Source organism: Budorcas taxicolor, chromosome 8 (genome assembly GCF_023091745.1).
Source record: "Budorcas taxicolor isolate Tak-1 chromosome 8, Takin1.1, whole genome shotgun sequence".
Lineage (NCBI taxonomy): Eukaryota > Metazoa > Chordata > Mammalia > Artiodactyla > Bovidae > Budorcas > Budorcas taxicolor.
Window position 1 is genome coordinate 111,940,702 of NC_068917.1, and position 20,030 is coordinate 111,960,731.

The window sequence follows — 20,030 nt, forward strand, 5'->3', positions numbered from 1 at the left end:
GCGACTGAACTGAACTGATTCTGGGTATTTTATCTCTATGTGTATGTGTGCTAAGTAACTTAAGTTGTGCCCAACTCTTTGTGGTCCTATAGACTGTAGCCTGCCAGGCTCCTCTGTCCGTGGGATTCTGCAGGCAAGAATACTGGAGTGGGGTGCCATTTCTTCCTCCAGTGGATCTTCCCAACCTGGGGATCGAACCTGTGAGTCTTACATCTCCTGCATTGGCAGGTGGGTTCTTTACCAGTAGTACCACCTGAGAAGCCCATTTTATCTCCATAGTCTTTTTAAATCCTCATAACAGCCCTATTGGTGGGTGTGGATACCTTCCTGTAAGGATGATGAAACCAGCCGTGGAATGATGAACTAGCTTTCCAAGCTAAGGCTTGGTGTGGGCCAGGGTTCACCCTCAAAGGAAGGGGACTCCAGAGTTTGGGCCCTTCCCCACGATTATGAAGAGGCAGGCAGGTCAGATGGATTTCTTTCATCATCAGTAGGCTGACCAGAACTTTTTATGAGGCAAGTTCTTTGAAGTGGGTCCGTTCCTGGGCAAGCACTTGGTTCAGACACAGCTGCTGCAGGCTATGGGGGGATGGTATTGGTAGGATGAAGAAAGCAAAAGTGAATGAGAGAGAGCCCAGTCAAACAGCATCAGGTCAGCCGTAATGACAGATGAGGAGTGCAGGCCCCGCAGCTGAGAGTCTTAGAACAGGCAAAGTCAGAAGGGGAGGCCGGGAAACAGATGATACATGAATTCAGGTACCAGAGCAAGACTCCATGCATTTCGGGAAGGGGTGGTGATGTGTCCCCGTGCCTCTCCAGCACTCTCGAAGAATGTAGGCTCTCCTTTCTGCAGGGACAGGGGAAACGAGGCAGAAGAAAGAGACAGGACCTCAAGACACCAGACCAGGAGCCCACGTACTGGGTTCCAACCATAAAGTGGGATAGCAGAAGGGCTGACCGGATCCAGTGCACTTGACCCCATGTTGTCATACTTGAAATCCTGCAGTGGCCGCCACTTGCTCTTAGGATGAAGTCCAGAATCCTCTTGTGAGTCGCAGGGCCCTTCATCACATGACTACATATACTCTTACCTTCTGCCACTCCTCCTCCCCATCCCCAGTTCATTCCTGTTTCTCTCTCTCGCCCTCTCCCCTCTTCTCTCTCTCATCTGCAGCTGACCTGAACTATCTGCTTGAACTGTTTCTCCTCGTGGAACACATTTCCTTTCCTCATTGTTCAACTATTACTCATCATTCTAGGCTCCCATTAAACATCAGCTCTTCCAGTGCTTTCCATGACTTTCTCCTTTCTCTGTCCAATCTAGGTTTAGGGGTTCATGCTGTTTATTGCCATTGCATCTTATGCTCCCCACCCCTTAACACATATTGCACTTCACAATTAATTATCTATCTTTCTCTCTAAAGTGTAGACCCAAACTTTGGGATTCATCCATTGACTGAGTCTGACACTTTCCTTCTCTAGTAAGAACAATATTCTGACTTTGAGATTGAACTTGTAGGGGGTTGTCAAGCAGCTGCAGCTGTAGGAAGAGGCGGCCCATGTGAGCTGGGAGCCAGACAGGTCCTGCTGGCCTCAGTTGCCATATCCACATTCAATGGAACGGACTCACGGAATCCTTGGCTTGGCAAATTTTTCTTAGCACCTAATTTCTACAGCATTTGAAAGAAATTTAAAAAAAAAATCTGCCCTGTACTTTTCCACTAATTTAGACTATTTCCTCCTCTGCCAGCCTTCTGTTCAACTGAACCTAGCAGAAAACTCCCTTCCCAGGTGCTTCCAATTTGCAGGTGTCCCTTGTACTGTGGGTGGGATTTTAAGCAAAAGTTTGGTCCTTTTCAGGAGGCAGTAGCAGCCCTTAATGTACCAGCACAGAGCTCACTCTGCTGTTCCTGGCTGGGTTGCTAAGCAACATTCCTGCTTGCCTGGAAATGGGGTGAGGCTGGACCAGGCTTTGTCAGAGAGGACGCAGGGAACAGCCACCACTTCTCTTCATTACTTCTCTTACAAGCTCAGTCTTTCATTGTCTTTTTTTTTCCTTGATTCCATTTCTGCCATTGAAAAATGATGTCTTCTTCGATTCTACCCTCCCCCTGTGTGTTTTGCCTGTGAACTTTTGGAAGCTAGAGATTTGTCTAACTCTTCCACTGAGCTCCAATGCTAAAGGTGACAGCCGAGGAGCACCATGCTTAACATGGGGAAGCCAAGGAGCCTAATGGGGCCATGATTCCAAGCTGCAGTCTTGAGCCATGCCACGCCTGAGGGAATCACAAGAGCCAGCTTTTACTGAGTGCTTAGCGTGTACCCAGAGAGTTCTAGACAGGCCCTTACCTGTACTAATTCACAGAAAGGGTGGAAATCTGGCAAAAGAAATGTCCTCATGGCAACTGGATGAGTTATTATTCTCCCCAAGGGACAGATGAAGAAATGCCAGAGAGGCTGAGTAACTTTCCGAGGTCCCAGAGTTTGTAGAATGAACCCAGAACTGAGCCTCTTTAGTCCCCAGATGCCACGCTGTAACTGTTCCATCTTACTGCTTAATTTTGTGCTGCTGCTGCTAAGTTGCTTCAGCCGTGTCCGACGCTGTGCGAGCCTATAGACGGCCGCCCTCCAGGCCTCCCCCTGCCCCCATCTCTGGGATTCTCCAAGCAAGAATACTGGAGTGGGTCGCCATTTCCTTCTTCAATGCATGCAGGCATGCTAAATTGCTTCAGTCATATCCAACTCTGTGCGACCCCATGGACAGCAGCCCACCAGGCTCCTCTGTCCACAGGATTCTCTAGGCAAGAGTACTGGAATCAGTTGCCAATTCCTCCTCTAATTTTGTGCTAAGAGAGTAAATTATGAATCAGCTTTAGTTACTTACTTTTTGGTGCCCTGATTTCCTCACCTGTATAATGCAAATAAAAACAGCTCTCCCTTAGGGATTCATGAGGCTTGAATTAGATACGTGTGAAGTACTAGGATATCACAGAGAAGCAGGAAACACCCATGCCTTCTTTCCAATCCTGCAAATGTGTGCCGAGTTGCATTTCCTAAGACCTTACAAGATTGACCTTACAAGGTTAGAAGGTGAAAAAGGCATTTATTTATATTCCCCTTTTCATACACATTGCTTGAAAAATCACGTGTAGATGTGACTTTTGGGTAAACGTTTAAAATTCTTTAATCACAGCATAGTTTATTTATTCTGCTTTTCTGTCTTTGGATCACTGTAAGAGACAGAAAATTGGTTTGCATGTTATGCCCAAGAATGACAATTCTGGGACTTCTAGGATGGGGGGCTACATATAGTTTGAGAAAGTGGAGTGACAGCAGGAAGCTGAACCAGGAACAAGGAAGATGTCGTTACAGAATCACACCATCTATAGAAGTCATTCTCCATCCTCCTCAATAATCCCAAAGATCCCCTCCAGCTGGGGGGATGGGCCATGGGTGGATTTCAGGGGTCTTGGATGAGACTGATTCAGACCATGTTGAAATGTGGGAACTGACCCAGCTGGAGATCAAAGGCCTCCTCTTTGTATCCCAGGTTTGGACTATGGTTTCCATCTGCTCCCCTGCCTGCATATTTCACCCCTCAGCCCTGCTCTTTCCCAGAGAAAAGCAATGCACAAATCTATAGCGCTTTGCCCCAAAAGATGGTGGGCCTACCTGGAGCCAAAAGGCTTCCCTGAGGAGTTCATGCAGGAGGATGAGATGCATCTGGGCTCTGTGACAGATCCTGCTCTTTGGCATGGAAAATCCGCCCCAGACACACATTCCTCCTGGGTCCCTGCTAAAGCTCTGTGATTCCAGGAGTCAGTACATTTAAAGCTATCTGGGTGCCCTTGACTCTAGCTCACGGAGGAATTGAATGGTTCTGTAATCAAATAGTGGTGCCAGATGCCTCTTAAGGTCTGGATTATTCTTACAATTAACTTTGCAAGGCCATTTATTTTCACTTATTGGGGGAAACTGTAGCATAGTTAAGAGGCCTGTTTTTTGGAGACTGACACATCATCATTCCAACCCCAGCTTGCCATAGGCAAGTTTTTTCATCTTTCTAAGACTCCGTTTCATCATGTGTAACCCAAAGTGATCATTAGACCCACCTCACCGCGTTGCAATGAAGTTAAGTGAGTAACTTGCATCAACTTCTTACTGCAGTGTTTGACCTGTAAAATGAGCCCCATTGATATTACCTACTATTATTAAGAATATTACTTTGCATACATATCTATCTAAAGTATATTTTTATTTATGTTGCTTATTTAACGAACTTATAGGCTTCCTATATGCCAGTCACTGTTCTAGGCCCTTAAACATGCATAATTCTTATAACAACCATGCTAGAGAGAACCTATTAAGAACCGCATTTTTACAGAGGAAGAAACGGAAGCACACAGAGGTTGAATATCTCAGTGAAGCAGCATAGGTAGCTAAGTGGATGAGCTCTAATTATTTTCTCCTGTCTCCAGGCTGTACTCTTAGCTACAGCCCTATGTTGCCAGTGATTTTCTCATGTCAGGAATAATGTTGACTGTAACAGTTAAATCACTCACCTGGAAATTGGGGGATCTGAGTTCTAATCTGAGGTGTCTAATAATTCAGGAAAACCCAGCTCCTGGGTCTAGGTTTTAAGCATGGCATCCTTTTGCACACCAACAAAATGCTAGGTGATATTATTATTAATTTATAATTACATATCCTGCAATTAATACCATATAATTAATGATCCCTTGGCAGGGTTTATAATCACCCTCTAATTTGTAAGAACATGACGGTTTCCTCACTGGTGCAAGCCTGTGGCAGAATCAGACCAATCTTCCATCCCTGGTTAAGGCTGACACAGATCATTTGCCATCCGTGGTGACATTAGTGGGAAAATGTAGACCTGCAGCTTGTGGACCCCTGCTTTCCCTTATCAAGCAGCCCTGCAGCTTTTATTTAAAAATTGTATCAAAGCCATTTTCTTCCTGGCACAAGGGGCTCCATGTAGAAGTTTCATTGCGACTATGACATCTTGAATGAGGACAGACTCCTTGTTCATTCCTGGGGGGAGCCAGGGCAGTTTTGGTGAACACCTACCGAACAAGGTTGGGAGCAGAGGTCAGATAGATACTCAAATGAAAGAAAGTGAATTTGTGATTTGTGAAGCTCATGTGTCTATTCCAAGCTATTTGATGGAGATGGTTTTTTGGGTTTTTTTGTAACTGATTTAATATTTTAAATGTTTGTGTTCTTCCAAAATTAACATGTTGAAATCCTAACCCCCAGGGTGATGGTATTAGGAGGTGGGACGGGGGTGGGGGGGTTAGGTGATGAGGCTGGAGTCCTCATTAATGGGGTTTGTGCCCTCATAAGAGACCCAGACAGCTTTCTTGCCTTTACTGCCTTGTGAAGGCAAGTGGGGGGCCAGTGCTTTATGAACCAGGAAATGGATCCTCACCAGACACTTGAATCTGCAGAGGTATTGATCTTGGAAACCCCAGCCTCCAGAAATGTAAGAAATAAATGCTTTTTGTTTGAGCCACCCCATCCATGGTATTGCTGGAACAGACTGAATCGAGTAGCACAAACACTGTCCTTTCAATTTCATGTGCAATTGTACCAGGTTCAGGGAACTGGACTCTCTCTCCACTGAAGATGTAATACTTACCAGTGCATGCCTGCTCATCCTCTAGCCAAGCTCATGACTTTCTGGTTTAGAGACCTCTTTCTTTAGTGCTTACACACAATGTACCTATTGAATAAATTTAGTATTTAGTATGGCCTTCCCTGGTGGCTCCACTGGTAAAGAATCCGCCTGCAATGCGGGAGACCTGGGCTTGATCCCTGGATTGGGAAGATCCTCTGGAGAAGGGAAAGGCTACCCCCTCCAGTATTCTGGCCTGGGGAATTCCATGGTCTATATAGTCCACGGTGTATATGTCGGGTTTTATTAACGTGACCGTAACTGTCATTTCCATTAAGGTGTTTACCTGTATGTTAGAAACCTCCTTCACTGAGGGCAGGATTCAGCTGTATGAAGATTAGCTTGATACGGGATTGTAGGCCAAACTATGCTTGAGACAGGGAAAAGGGAACTAAACCCATGCCCAGTGGTCAAGGCTTTCAGGATGACTTTGGGCACAACTCCTCACCACTGAAAGGTGAAGTTTTGAATTTCATAAAATACAGAGTTTAGACTAGATTAGAGGCACTTACTGAAGGTTTGTTATATTCTAGAATGTTCAAGAAAGATGATTAAGGGATCTGTGAAATACTCAAAAATGTATGTGAAGGTACATTTTTATTTGGAAAGAATCCAGAGCTTTCCCATTTCTCAAAAACATCTGTAATTCCCCTCAGAGTGACCATGATTTTGAGGTGATTTTCTCCCCATGGGATCAAAACGGTCCCATTCCATTCCCTGAATGTGTCTTGATCTTTGTGTTGTTGAAGGCAAAGAGGGTTCCAGGCCCAAGTAGTCAGAGAATATACTGCCTGCCTCGTGCAGAATGCTTACCATTAGATGCAACACTGAAGTGAGGAATGACCTTCCACTTGTCATTTCAGGCTCTGATCATTATTTAAGGAGACAGGGATGTTGAGAAAGGAGAGTTCATTCAGGTAACATCTTCCGTCTCGGTTCTTGGTTTGGTGCAGCTGGAGCCCCTGGTATTATCTTGTTCTCAGGCAGAGAGGGCGCTCTGCTCAGTCTGAACTTATTGTAACCAACCAAAGATTTGCACTGATCTTCAACTGGAAAAATGCTCATTAGAGACGATTTTGGTGACATAGAAGAGAGAGACTATTTGCATATGAAGGTCAGTTCCGATTATTACGGTTGATTCTTTTCAGTATCATGGGGCTGCTTCTTGTCTTGGCTAGGAGGTTGGACTGGATACTCTTTTACCTTGAGACAGTGAAAAGGGAACTATGATCATGATCAGTGTGCAAATTTTGCAGAATAACGTTGAGCATAGCTTCATCTCTGAAGGATGAAATTTTACAGACCTTTAATGACCGCTTTACCCCAGAGTCCATGGTCCCATGTGTCCGCACTTCTCTCCACTTTCCCTGCTGAGTTGACCATCTTTAATCCTATTGTTTGCCTTAAAGTCTATTTTGAATGCTATTAATGGTGCTACATCAGCTTCCTGTTAGTTAATAGTCTAGGATACCTTTATGCATCTTTTTCTTTTCAAACTTCTCTACCATTACTTTTACATTTGTACCTTGTAGTCTGACTACCTCTTTTTACTGATCAGTTTTGTCCAAGTACATTTATTGTGGTTATTTGTGTAGTATGTTTGGTTATTATGTTTATGTATCTAGCTATTAATATTTTAATGAATCTTTTCTTTCTCCTGTCTGCCTTCTTCTTTTTTTTTTTTAGTGACTAAACAACAACTAATTCAATACTGTATTCAAATAAAACATACTAAAATTATAGTAGAATGCAATGGAGAAGGAAAAGTTTTTTTTTTTTAATATGATTTTCACAAAACTTTTCAGGCACTTGTAAAACAAATGAGCAAACAAATGTCTTCTTTTTAATTAAAAAAAAAAGTCTCCCTATTAAATTGAACATTCTACAATCTTCATCTATTATTTTAGGGGTTCATCATTTCTCACGCTTTGACTCTATGACAGCTTCCCTCAATCATTTATCACCATCTAGTGGATCCATGTTATTCTTCTCACCTCTTTCCAAAAAGAATGGGGAATAGGAGAAAGTGTTTGTCATGGAGATGATTTTATCAACATAGACAACCCAACAAGTTACGCTACATCTAAAAAAATATTTGTGGCGATGGATAATCCCCAAGCCTCTTTCCTTCTATTATGTCAACTTGTTCTACTTCCTAATCTTTCTTCCACTTATGACATGCAGTCTCTGTGCAATTATGATTTCAATCAATGAAGGGAGCCTTGCTGTTAGTGCGACCTCTTGTTGCCCTCCTCTTTGAAGGGGGCAGATATGCCAGGGTCCAGAATTTTCCAATGATTTTATCTGATAGCTAATTAATGGCCTTCTGTGGTTTCCATGGCAATGCCACGCTTTGCTGTCAGGCTTATCCAACAGGGCATTCTGTTCACTCTTTTGCCTTAGCATCAGCATATTAATCAGACACCATAGGTCCTTGGTTGTTGCATCAAACTGGTAAGATGCTAATTGAATTAAAATCTCACTTGAAGGCTTCAGGCTTGTCTTCCCCAATAGCTGGAGGGACCCTGTTAGCTCAAAGAGTTGGACCCAAGCAGAAGGTGCCTGGAAATCCCCAGAACTTTGTATCCTTATATAAAAGTATTTTCCTTTCACCTTTGAACAAATATTTTGATGTCTGAATCTCTCTGTCCTTGAAAATTTATCTGATTTCCCTGCCCTTTCCAATCATTAGACATTGTTTATTCTCTTTGTAATACGATATGATGTAATTATTCAGTAATACTGTCAAGGTAAAGAGAAGAAAACTTTCCCACACACACACTCACGGTTGGTGAAGCCTGGGGAAGAGCCTTGTTATTTGCCCGAGTCCTTTTCGTTTTCAACACTCAGGATGAGCATGCCCATCTAAAGCCTGTGCCAGCCGCATGAACCAAGTTCATAACTTCAGGCTCTTCTCTGCGTGTCTGACCCCACAACAGCACTCATCATGGTGTACTGTAATTATTCATTTTTTATTGGTTCATATGTCTTTCTCATCAATGTATGAGGGGCACAAAAAGCATAACCCATTTCCTTACAGATCTCATTTTTCTGGCATGCCCCATTCATCTCCCAAGTGTTGAAGAGGGACTTCCCTGTGGTCCAGTGGCTACAGCTCCATGTCCAGAGGGTGTGGGCTGTTGAGATGTTTGATGATTTACTGAACTGCTATAAAATCTTTTGCTTGATGAATAGCTGCTATGTGACTTTTGCATGAATAATTTCCAACCTAAATGAATATCGAATCTGCTCAAAATCTGAGGGCCAAACTACTATGATAGTGTGAAGCACACATTGTTAAATTGGTATCAAAATACATGCTAATTCATACTAAAAACTGGAACATTACATTTGGAATTTCACTATGGGAAAAAATAAAAGGATATAACTTCCCCCCTCTGCACACATACTTAAACTAGATAGGTCTTATCTGTTGTATGCACTGAAGCCTCCTCCTTTCATCTTAAACTATATAGGCTGGGTGGGGGTAAGTGTTTTCTCTGAGTCAAAGTGTTACAGACTCTGGTGAGCCCTGAGATAGTTTCTGTATTTTATCTATGAAAGCACTGACGTGAGAAATGTACATTCTAGAACTGGAACCAGTGAGTGGAAGGTACACAGATGCTAGTAAATATGTAGAAGAACCACCTAATAATTAGATCTGTTTAATAACATAAGCTGGCATGAGCACTACTGATCCCCTTCAGTAAAAGAGGACTCCAAGGAATGTGGAAGACAGAACTACATGGGTTTCCTATTCCAGGAATGGGCCAGTTAGCAAACAGGGGTGATGTCCCAAAGACAAGATTTCCACTGGGCTGACACCGAGACCAGAGGAGTCCTACTTTCTCTCCCAACCCTGACGTGTGTGGTCCTATTTCTCTGCCAATTTGGAAATGAAGACTCAGATGCTCGAAGCATCTCTAGCAAGTACTATCGTAGCAAGAAGATAAATGCAGAGTTCCTGAAGGCTAAGACACGCTTTCTGCCCCAATCCTCTACAGATGTGCTTTGAAATGAGTTCTCTTCCTTACAGCTCTCCTTTCAATTTAAACCCCAAGTCCCAGACAAGGATTCTCAGTTTTCAGAGATGCCCAAGAAGTGGCAGTGTTAGTGCATTGTGTGTGTGTGTGTGTGTGTGTGTGTGTGTCTGTGTATTCTGAGTTAAAGGATCATGCTTTAGATACCCACTTGGGGAAGTTGGCCTGGCAGACCAATGCAATTTTAAAACCCACCCTATTTTATTTCAGGTACTGACTTTAAATCAAAGTAAAATACTCAGAGCGCTTCTAGGGTATCTGACACCATTTTTTTTTTTTTTTTTTTGGAGACCATAGTTGAAATAAGTTTCTTTGTGAGAAGAAAAAAAGGGCTATCAAAACAACCTGAGACTGAAAGCTACTCCATCCCTTGGCAGCTCAGCTGGAGGAGTAAACACCACCGTGGCCAGCATGATGTTAGAAGCAGCACGGCCAACGGGGTCAGGAGGCAGGGTCACCTCGCTGTTGGGCCAGTAACCAAATGTAGCCATGGGCTCGCCATTTCTCTCTGAGGCTAGTTCCCAAACGCAATCAAGGAGATCAACAGGCTGATCTCAAAGGTTTCTTGATGGTTTTAACACCCTGTGATTATGTGAATGCCTCTCCCCCAGGGTCCCAGGGTCCCAGTGTCCCAGGGTCCCAGGGTCCCCTATTGTCCAGCTTCAGTGAGTTTCAGTTTATTCAGTGTGAGGGAAGCTATCTGGGTGAGACAGTGCTGTCACTGAATCTCCACCCTCATGTGCAGCCGAGTCAAAAGAACCACAAGGAATTAAGCATAAAGAGGGAAGAAATCATAACCGAAGAAATATCTTCTTTATCTATGTCCATTTCCTCCCACAAGGAAAAATGGCAGTGTCGGTTGTACATTACATATAGCTTTCTCTTTCGTGTTTAATCTTAGCACCTGCACAGCAGAGATCTTTACAATTCGTTGCATATGCTCTCTCCCATCCCCACCCCCCCATACAGCACCTGAGGCCTAAGCAGCACCTCCCTCCGAGCTCCTCCCAAGACTGAGACCCTTCTTCACGACAGAGTATAGAAATAACAGACATGCCCCACGGTTTTATACAGTTGCTAGAACGTTTTTTCGTTTCCAACAAATGAAGACGTTTCCTCCTTTCCTTTGAATAGTAATTACACTTTACAAATGCGTGTCTGTTTTGCTTTGCTTGGTTCTGTTCTGTTTGTACAACAAAAGGGAACGCCCGCGGCCGGGAGTCCGGGTTAACAGAGCTTGGCTGTCATCTGATCCGACTGTTTGAGGATCTCGGTGTTGTAGAGGTCCAGGGCGTGGTTCACCCTGATGATCTCGCTGTTGGTCAGTTTCAGGCGGTGTTTGAGCATACAGGAGAACAAGTCCAGCTGGGGCTTCCCCGGGGCCACAGGGGGGGCCAGGCGATTGATTCGGTCCCGAATGTCCAACAGGAGGAGCATGACAGACGAAGAGGAGTAGAACTGGCCGCCCTGCGTGTAGGACTGGTTGACCTGCTGCACGGCGCTGCGCAGGAGGTCGGCGTTGAACCTCAGGCTGTACCCGAACACCTGCACATCCGAGATCTTGATGTAGAACTGCCTCTTGGAGGGGTCGGACAGGTCCACGGGGCCCTGGCCAGTCTCGTTGCGCAGGAGGGTAGGGAGCCGAGTCCGACTGCGTAGGTAGATATGGACCGTCTCGAAAAACGTTTTCCACCGGTTGCCCAGCAGCAGAGTCCAGTTGTAACACTGGCTGTTCTGGAGGCGGATCTTCTCCCAGCGCGGGTAGCCGAACTCGCCAAAGGGCATGTTCCAGCCCTCTGAGTGGCTCCCGCTGAAGGGGTTGACGTAGACGAAGAACATGGGGTCCAGGCTGCTGTTGCGCATCTGGCAGATGCGCATGGACATGCCGATCACCATGTGGATGAAGTCCATGCGGTTCTTGTTGCTCTTGAGAGTGAGGGACAGGCGCTTGCGCCACCGGGGGTCGAAGAAGGTGTCGAGGCGGATCTCGTTGCTGATGAAGGTGGTGTGGACGTAGAGGCGCGAGTCCATCTTCTGCAGCAGGTACTTGAGCTCCAGGTCCTGGAAGTCCAGGTCGGTCTCGAAGCTGATGAACTGCTCGCTGCGCTCCGAGTCCACGTTCTGCGGTTCGCAGCGGCCTCGGTACAGCTTGTAGCCCTTGTTGCAGGAGCCGCAGAGCGAGATGTTGGCCAGGCTGCACATGGCGCAGCTGTTGTTCCCGCCGATGATGCAGGGGATGGGGCGCTGGCACAGCGTGGTGCTGCCATGGCACACGCAGCTCCTCTGGCTCTCCAGGAAGGTGCCCCAGAACCCGTTCTCATTGCAGTAGAGAAGCGACTGGACCCTTGCAAGCCACTGCTGAATTGTCCTGGGGGACAGAGGGGAGATGGAGAATGTTAACCATCATGGGTGGGCTTGTGGTTCTCCAGCTGCTCATGCAAAGTGGGGCTGCCCAGAGGATGAAAGGACAGGGTAGGGCAGTTATCATAGGAAGGGCACTGAATGTCATTGCTGGGAACGACAGTGGAGCTCTGGGTGATGCCACAGACCAGCTACATGACCTTGTACTTCCCCTTCTAATGGTCAGTGTCCTCATGTGTAAAAAGGAAAGGAATGGAGTAAAAGTGTTCTTTGAGGTCCTCTCAGCTTTCTAAATCTATTATTCATTCATCTCAAAGGCATTTGATTCAGAACCTTAAAGTGTATAAACTCAAAAACCCTGCTGAATGACAACAGAGTGTAGAAAGTCAGAGTAAAGATGAATTGAGGGGTTATTTCTTTTACCCTACACCTGATGTTTCAACCTTCTTCACAGATTCTTCCCATAACATCTGAAAACTTCAGCAAAAACGAATTCTATCTTATATTACTCCGGAGATATGACAGCGCTTCCGTATTGATGATCTCACGTGATCCTAATATTGCAGTTTCAGAACATATAAGGAAGATGCTATTCTCCCCATTTTTCTCCAAAATTTCAGTTCAGTGAAATTTCCATCACAGTACAAATGTCTAGGTCCCCCTCTCCACAGCCCCTCAACACTTTTATAAACAAACCCGAGCCTGTCCCAGATTCCAGCCTCTGGAACATTCCAATGAAGACAGATACTCAATCAGATAAGAAGCAACAGAAAAATAAGTTTAAAAAAAAAAAAAAGATGTAAGACAGTCAGCTTAGCGGCCTCTCATCTTTCCTCATTTCTGTACAAGTCCCCTCTTGGCCGTATTCCACACTAAGAATAATTCCTTACATGTGTCTAGCACTTTTTACCCTCCCATTTCTCACTTGAGCTTCACAACAACACCCCCAAAATAGCTTGCAACTTGAGGTCAGTCTGAGATCGCTTTGAGTCCTGGCTCCTCCACTCCTGAGCCCGGGGAATGCTGGCGGTTTCCCTCACCTCCCTAATCACTCCTCCCACGCTGGGCTGTGGTAAGGATGGCATGAATTTTTATGTGAAATCTTAGTCCCTAACTCGGTAGGTATTAGGGGCTCCATAAAAGTTAGGCTCTTGTTATTCCTGCCAAGGGACTCTCAGCTCCATTTTCTAGATGCGGCAAGAGAAGCTTGGAGGCAAATAATACAGCAAGTGGGTAGAGGAACCTTCTGGCTCATAGCCAAGGCTCTTTTTTTTTTTCAAAGAAGAGTCAAGGAAGCATTTCTTAACGCTGCCGAGCGCCGCAGTACTGTTGGTGGAGAGGATGCCAATGGTGGCAGTGGTTCCTGATCCCCAGTTTTTTATTTTAGGCCATGCTGTGTGGCATGCCGGATCTTAGCTCCCCAACCAGGGATCGACCCCATGCCCCTTGCACTGGGAACCTGGAGTCTTCTCCACTGGGCTGCCAGGGAGCTCCATTTTAGAAAACTGGAGACAGAAGCCCTTCTGCATTGTACTGCATCTCTGGTAGGACGTGGTAGCGATGCCCCTGTTCTCTCATTTCCTCTGCTCAGCCACAATCGCCAAGCCCAAGAACCAGGAGGCAAGCAGTGCAGCCTAATCCTGAATGGCACGTGCGCTGGCCCAGGCCGAACTTAGTTCGAGGCTCCACTCCATAAGCGGGAACAAGTCACTTCATGTCTCTGAGACGCAGTGTCCATATGCAAAAGGAGAATAATAAACCCTATCTTAGGCGGTGAGGGAGAGGACTGAATGAGATGATGTCTGTAAAGCATTTAGCACAGAGCTGGGCATAGACCAATTATTAAAAAGGTAATAATAAGTATTCTTATCCCAGAGAATAAGCTGTTCCTTTGAAGCTACTGAGAAGCTTTCAGGATTTCCCTATCTCTCTGGGGTGGAGGGAAACCATTTGGTTACTGGGACATTTGGAAATGGATACTGTTGAAACTTGGCTTCCCAGAATGCTGCTGTGCTTATCAGCTGAGGGAAAATGGAGGCATAATTAGAGTGCTCCTTGGAAGGGCTCTGCCTTTAAGTCCAGGGAATGAGCCTGGCTTTGGCAATGAAACCTCCCTCAGGACATTCTGAACGCTGTATTGCAGCCCCTAGTCTTTTGGTCAGTTTCCCCTCCAGTCTCTTAAGGCATGAGAGAGGGGAGCCCTCCATCTCTGAGCATGGAGCCCAGAAATGTTTGGTGAATGAATGAGCGGACGACCACTGAATGAGTGAACAGACCAAAATTAATATTTTTTCTTATTTTTCATTAAACAACAACAACAAACTCCGCTTCTGTCTCCCAAGCTGCAGTATTAGTTTCCAATCCCTTCCACCCACACAGCTCCAGGCCTCCGCGGTCTCTGCTTCGTGTGGACCAATCCTATTACAGCCTGGAGAACAGCAGAGGGCCCAGCCTTCAGAAAACCGAGCTGGAATGACAATGAGCCGCGCGGCTCCCACCTCCGGAGCCAGAGCATCAACTGAATATGGGCTCTGAGTCATGGCGAGTGCTGCGAGCCACAGGGGCCCGCCACACGTCTCCGATTGCGTGGTTCCATCTGACCAGAGCGTCATTTCAAAACGCCCCTTTCAAAGGGCCCACACTTAGCCCCGTCACTCCCTCTCCAGGCGACAGGACAGTACCCCATTGAGAGCTCCTCTGCTCCCATCTGCAAGGCATTCTATAAGCCCGGAGAGCGCCCCCTTTCTCGTGTCTCATCATTGGGACCCTTTGTCAGGACTCCACCCCCCCACCTCCTTGAATCAATGCCTCCTTGTGGCCCGGCTCTCAGCACCCTGGGGGCGGGAGGGAGGGGGCAGATGGAGGCCCCCGGGGAGGCCGCCACCGGAGGAGGGGCGAAGGGCCGATTAGGATTCCAGCCCTGTCGAGCGGGAGGCACCGGGGACAGAGGCCCTCTGAGGCGCAGCCGAGAGCTGCCTGGCACCTGCATAATCGTGAGGTTGTGGGCCGGATCAAAGAAGGCATTAAGGGTCCAGAGGAGGACCGCGAAGGAGGCAGGCGACCGGGAGGGGGCGGGGAGCGCCGGGCGGGAGGAAGAGAGGAGGGAGGAGAGAGGTGGGGCCCCGGGAGGCCTGGGTGCTGGAGGAGGTGCAGGGGCCTACCCAGAGTGAAGGAGGCGCGGGCGGGAGAGGGGGCAGAGGTGACGGAGTGAAGGCGGAGTGAAAGTTGCAGCGGCTCCCTCGTGTCATGGACTGTAAGTCTGCCAGGCTCCTCTGTCCATGGGATTCTCCAGGCAAGAATACTGGAGTGGGTTGCCATTCCCTTCTCCAGGGGATCTTCCCCACCCAGCGATCGAACCTGGGCCTCCCGCATTGCGGGCAGATTCTTTACCCTCTGAGCCACCAGGGAAGCCCCGTAATTAGAGTGGGTGGAATGCGAATGAAGCAACTCAGCCAAGACTGTAACTCCCAGAATCAGGGAATGTAGACCCCTGATGGGCCATCTGCGTGCAAACAATCCTTTTCTGAAGCGGGGCAGAGAGTGGTCAGACCAGGTAGAAATGTTACTGTTAAGTCCCAATTCCCAATGTCAGTAAACTTTCCTTAGATTCCAGTCCTTCATTTTGAAGAGATGATCGAAACCAGAAAAAACAAGCCCATCCCAGTTTTTTGCACCCCTGTCCTTTTAGCACAAGCAGCTTCTCATAATGAGGACTCCACCACCATCAGAGCAATCTCCTGCACCTTCTCCACCTCTAGCTACTGCTCTGGGGAGCGGTCACTGATCCTCAGAAACCCTGCCAGGCTGGATGGCAGGCACGCTTGAAGCCAGCGTGCTCAACCACCAAGCATTCACTGTGCACCAGGCTCTGTGCCGGAGTTCTCCCAGAGCACTGTGGATAACCGTCGGCAGCACAGACAGCCAAGCCCCGAGAGGCAGGCGGACTTGTCTGACATCACAAGCTTATGCCACATTCCAGACCAAGCTTTCTGATGCCAGCATGGGCGCACTTTCCAACGAACCACAGTATAAAATTATAGCCGGCCAGAAGAAGCAGGCAAGCCATAAGAAGAGACGTAAATGGAAATAATGGAAAAATACTGAAACTTTGAACGTGTGAAGGGCCTATTAGCACATTCCTTGCTTCCCCGGGACCTGCATGTCATCCCTCTCCTCCATTCACAGATAATTGGAGCTCACCGACAAGTGCTCAGGGACAGGCTGGAGACCAGGGGTAGGAGGGACCGTGATCTATAAATATCATTTCCCAGGCTGGCTGGTGACAGCCCGCCTCACCCCTTGCAATGCAGGAGCAGTTTAATAGGCCAGCTCCGGGGGGTGGGGGTGGGGGGGTCGGGTCTCACAGAGGGCTGACACAATTCCCACCATAAGGTAGTCCATGTGCGACAGTGAGCACCAAATTTTAAGGTGCTTTTCTCTGTCCCTGGAGATCCAAAGCATCTTCCCTTTTGAGCCAAAGCTGAACTTCAATACGTCCAATTCAGCATCTTTCTGCTGGATAGGACCCCAGCTCATTCTGATGGAGTGGGGGTTGGGGGCAGTGTTGACGAGAGGAAAGGAGGGAGGGCAGGAACTTGCATTTTCATTCCTAAAGCTGGAACCCCCTGGGGCCTGGTAGGCAGGCTCCCACAGAGGCGACACAGGAAGCAGCTTTGACCACAGAGGCAGAGAACCTTCGAGAAGAAGCAGCCCTGGCAATATCCAGCCATCTCCCTCATGTTTAGACCTGAGCCTTGAGGTCTGGTGGGGTGGAGGGTTGATGTTTCCCAAGTGCTTTTGCTATCATGGCAGCCAGCCTTTATCCTCACATTAGCCCCAGGAGATAGGACTGCCTCGTGGTTTCCATCCCACCGAGAGGGCTCGGAGGACCAAAGCGGACTGCAGTGTTCCCACGGTCACACAGCACAGACACAGAAGATCAGAGCTCAGGATGGCTCCATCCAAACCCAGTGTGTCCTCCACTCCCCACTGTACTGTTCCTACCCTCTCAAATCCAGGCCGGAGGAGGAGCAGGACTGTGGTCTACGGAGATGCCCCTGCTGCTCCCCTGCAGGCTCAGTCTCGGCCTCAGCCAGGGTTTGCCGAGGAACTGACAGGCCTCCCAGCGACACAGCTGGAGCCGCTCGGCATTTGGAGGGCAGAGGCTCTGCCACCCGGGGCTTCCCATCGGTGCTTTCAAAGGCGCAGACCTCCCTCTCAGAGCCACCCAGGTGGGGAGCCCAGGCTGGAATTCCTAATTCTAGCAAACTTCCTGCTGATTTTAATTGGAGGTTTTGCCCAAGACAGGACTGCAGTGCCAGGCCAGTGGCATTTTAGGGACAATCATACAGATCAAGTGCCAAGGAGAAAGGGGAGAACAGCTCTAGGCTCAAAGAGAAAACCAGAATCCAGAAGTCTCATTTGCCTACTGGAAGTGTTTGTTTAAAAGGGAGAGGATTTTTTTAAAAAAAAAAAAAAAAAAAACAATGAAATTGGAATTCTGAATCATTATTTATGCCCTGTGCTTCTGCCTTGGTATTTCTGTGACACTGTGATGGGTGTCTGAGTGATTCTGTGAGACTCTACAAACCATGGACTTTATAGAGCAGAGACTAGGAAGACAAACAGCTGTTCTTAGGTTTCTGATGAAGCACTGTTTTGGGGGGTGTGCTGTGTATGACTGTGTGTGTGTTACAGTAACAGTGCTGAGAAAAGATGAATATGCCCATGCATGGAGCTCTGCTGAATGAAGCCTCGGTTTATGGACCTGCCAGTGAGAACTGGAACTGGCCATCAGAGCCACTCAGTGTCCATTCTTCCCACATTCGTACTTAGTTTTAATCATTCCCCTCTCTGAGCTCCTATCTCTGACTTAATATTTTCTTCTTCTTCCTCTCAGTTTTTCACATGATGTCAGATCCTCCTGGAACAGTTCACAGCAGTGGGAAAAGGACCCGAAGAGAATCCTGGAGTCTCTCCCCACGATGCAGTTGTTTTCTGGTTTGGTGTTGTGCCGTGAAGGCAATAGGTTTTTCTGGGGGGAGGGCAGAAGCTGAGGGCAGAAGGCAGGAGAGGAAGAGCAGCAACGCAAAAATCTGACAGAGTCTTTAAAATCGGATTGTCAGAGTTTAGCTGGGGAGGATTACGAAACAGTTTTGGCAGTTACAGTTTTGTGTCTGGAAAGAGGTGACAGGCAACATTTTCAAATTTGGCATTCTGCTTTCGGGCATGGCTGTGCTGGAGGCAAGTGAAGGAAGGATCCAGAAGCCTCCTTAGGGCTGACAGAGAGGCTAGAGTAGCAGGAAGCTCCCAGGTGGAGAGCTGCAAGAGCAACTTACTCTTCCTGGACAGCGGGCAGGCAGAATGGCAGACACAAACCAAGAGGCACGAATGCCAGAAGTGGCTGGTCAGGGCTAATGGGCTGCATCCTGAAGTACAGCGATCCGGACAGGGAGGGGGACTCAGCCAAGGGAATGCTGCGCCTGCTCTACCACTATTTTGCTGTGGATATCTGACCTTGGGATAACTCACTTCACCTCTTTGATTCTCAGTTTCTTTATCTGTCAAACGGGAAAGGTAATACCTACCTTACACTTAACCTTCAGAAAGAGAAACAGACACAAAAAACTCCTGGGAGGTTTGCAGTGAAAGGGCACTGTGATTGACCATTAACCATTATTATTACTGAGGGCAAAGAATAACTGTGTTTCATAAATATTCCAGGTAAAAATACTCATCTCGGTTACTAGAACAGCCCAGTTGATTACAGCTTAATGTCCTAATCTCACTGGTCACTCACCTTCCACGGTTCTAATGAATGCTGTCCCCATGAAGCTTGAAGAAAGAGCCAGATGGGGCTCTGAAGTCAGAAAAGATGGGGTATGGAATCCCCACTCTGCTGCTTATTACTTAACCTTCAGCTAATCACTTGTCCTTCCTAAGCTTCAGTTTTCTCAACCACAGAATGGAAGAGTAATACATTACTTGTGGGCTTGTCTTAAAGATCAGATAAGATAATGGATGCAAAGCTCCTGACATAGAGTAGGCGCACACTGTCTCTCAGGAAAACAAACTGTTGTGTTCCTCTTGAGCTCACAAAGAAAATGGTTCTTTTGAAATAAGTACAGATTTAAAAATCCAGGGAAAGAATTCAATAATTGTTGCTGGATCCATTGAATATTGATATTAAAACAGCAACCTCAAAATCTCTTCTTGACACAATCTCTTCTATACCCCAGTTTCATTAACAGACGGATTACAGGTCTAAATGTGAAAAGTCATACAATAATAGCATCACTAAAGCACCTTTTAGAAGAAAACAGAGAGGGGTATCATGGTGAGATTGGAGTAGGTAAAGATTTCTTAACACAGCTCACCATAAAGGGGGGAAAAACACATTGATTAATAGGGGTATATTAAGATTAAAACATATCCATCAAACGATACCATTCAAAGAGTGGAAAGACAAGCCTGAGTTAGAAAATATATTTGCATTACCTCTACCCAATCAAAGACAGTATTTATAGTGCATAAATAACTCCTACGCTGGCTGGATGCTGGGCTAGTCAAAGGCAGTCCAGACTGCCTGAGTCTGCACTCCTTTCTGAGTCTCTTTAAACCAGAGGCGATGCAATTATCACGATTTACATTTTTCTTCACAAAGTTCTCACTAAACTGTTCAATAAATATGATATGTCTCCCCCACCCCCAAAAAATGGCCAAAAGGGGAAGTAGGCAACTGATATGATGCTATGAATGGGCAGGTCATAAAAGAGGATATTCAAAAGGCAATAAGCACATGAAACTCCATGTCATTAGTCATCAGGACCACGTCAACTAAAACTGCAACGGGATTCTACTGTAGCAGGATGCTACCATCAAAATAGAAAGGACGAGAAACACTAAGTGTATGTTCATATCCACAAGGACGTGGA

The 20,030-nt window shown here is 46.8% G+C and overlaps 1 protein-coding gene across 1 annotated transcript in view; it reads right to left on the reverse strand.

Annotated features, from left to right (window-relative positions):
- Window positions 1-10,962: 10,962 nt before the first annotated feature.
- Window positions 10,963-20,030, reverse strand: part of BRINP1 (BMP/retinoic acid inducible neural specific 1) — a 147,071-nt gene continuing 138,003 nt past the window's right edge. Inside the window, exon 7 of the mRNA XM_052645262.1 lies at window positions 10,963-12,103. Within this exon, the coding sequence (XP_052501222.1) occupies window positions 10,963-12,103 (1,141 nt within the window). The remainder of the gene's footprint in view (window positions 12,104-20,030) is intronic.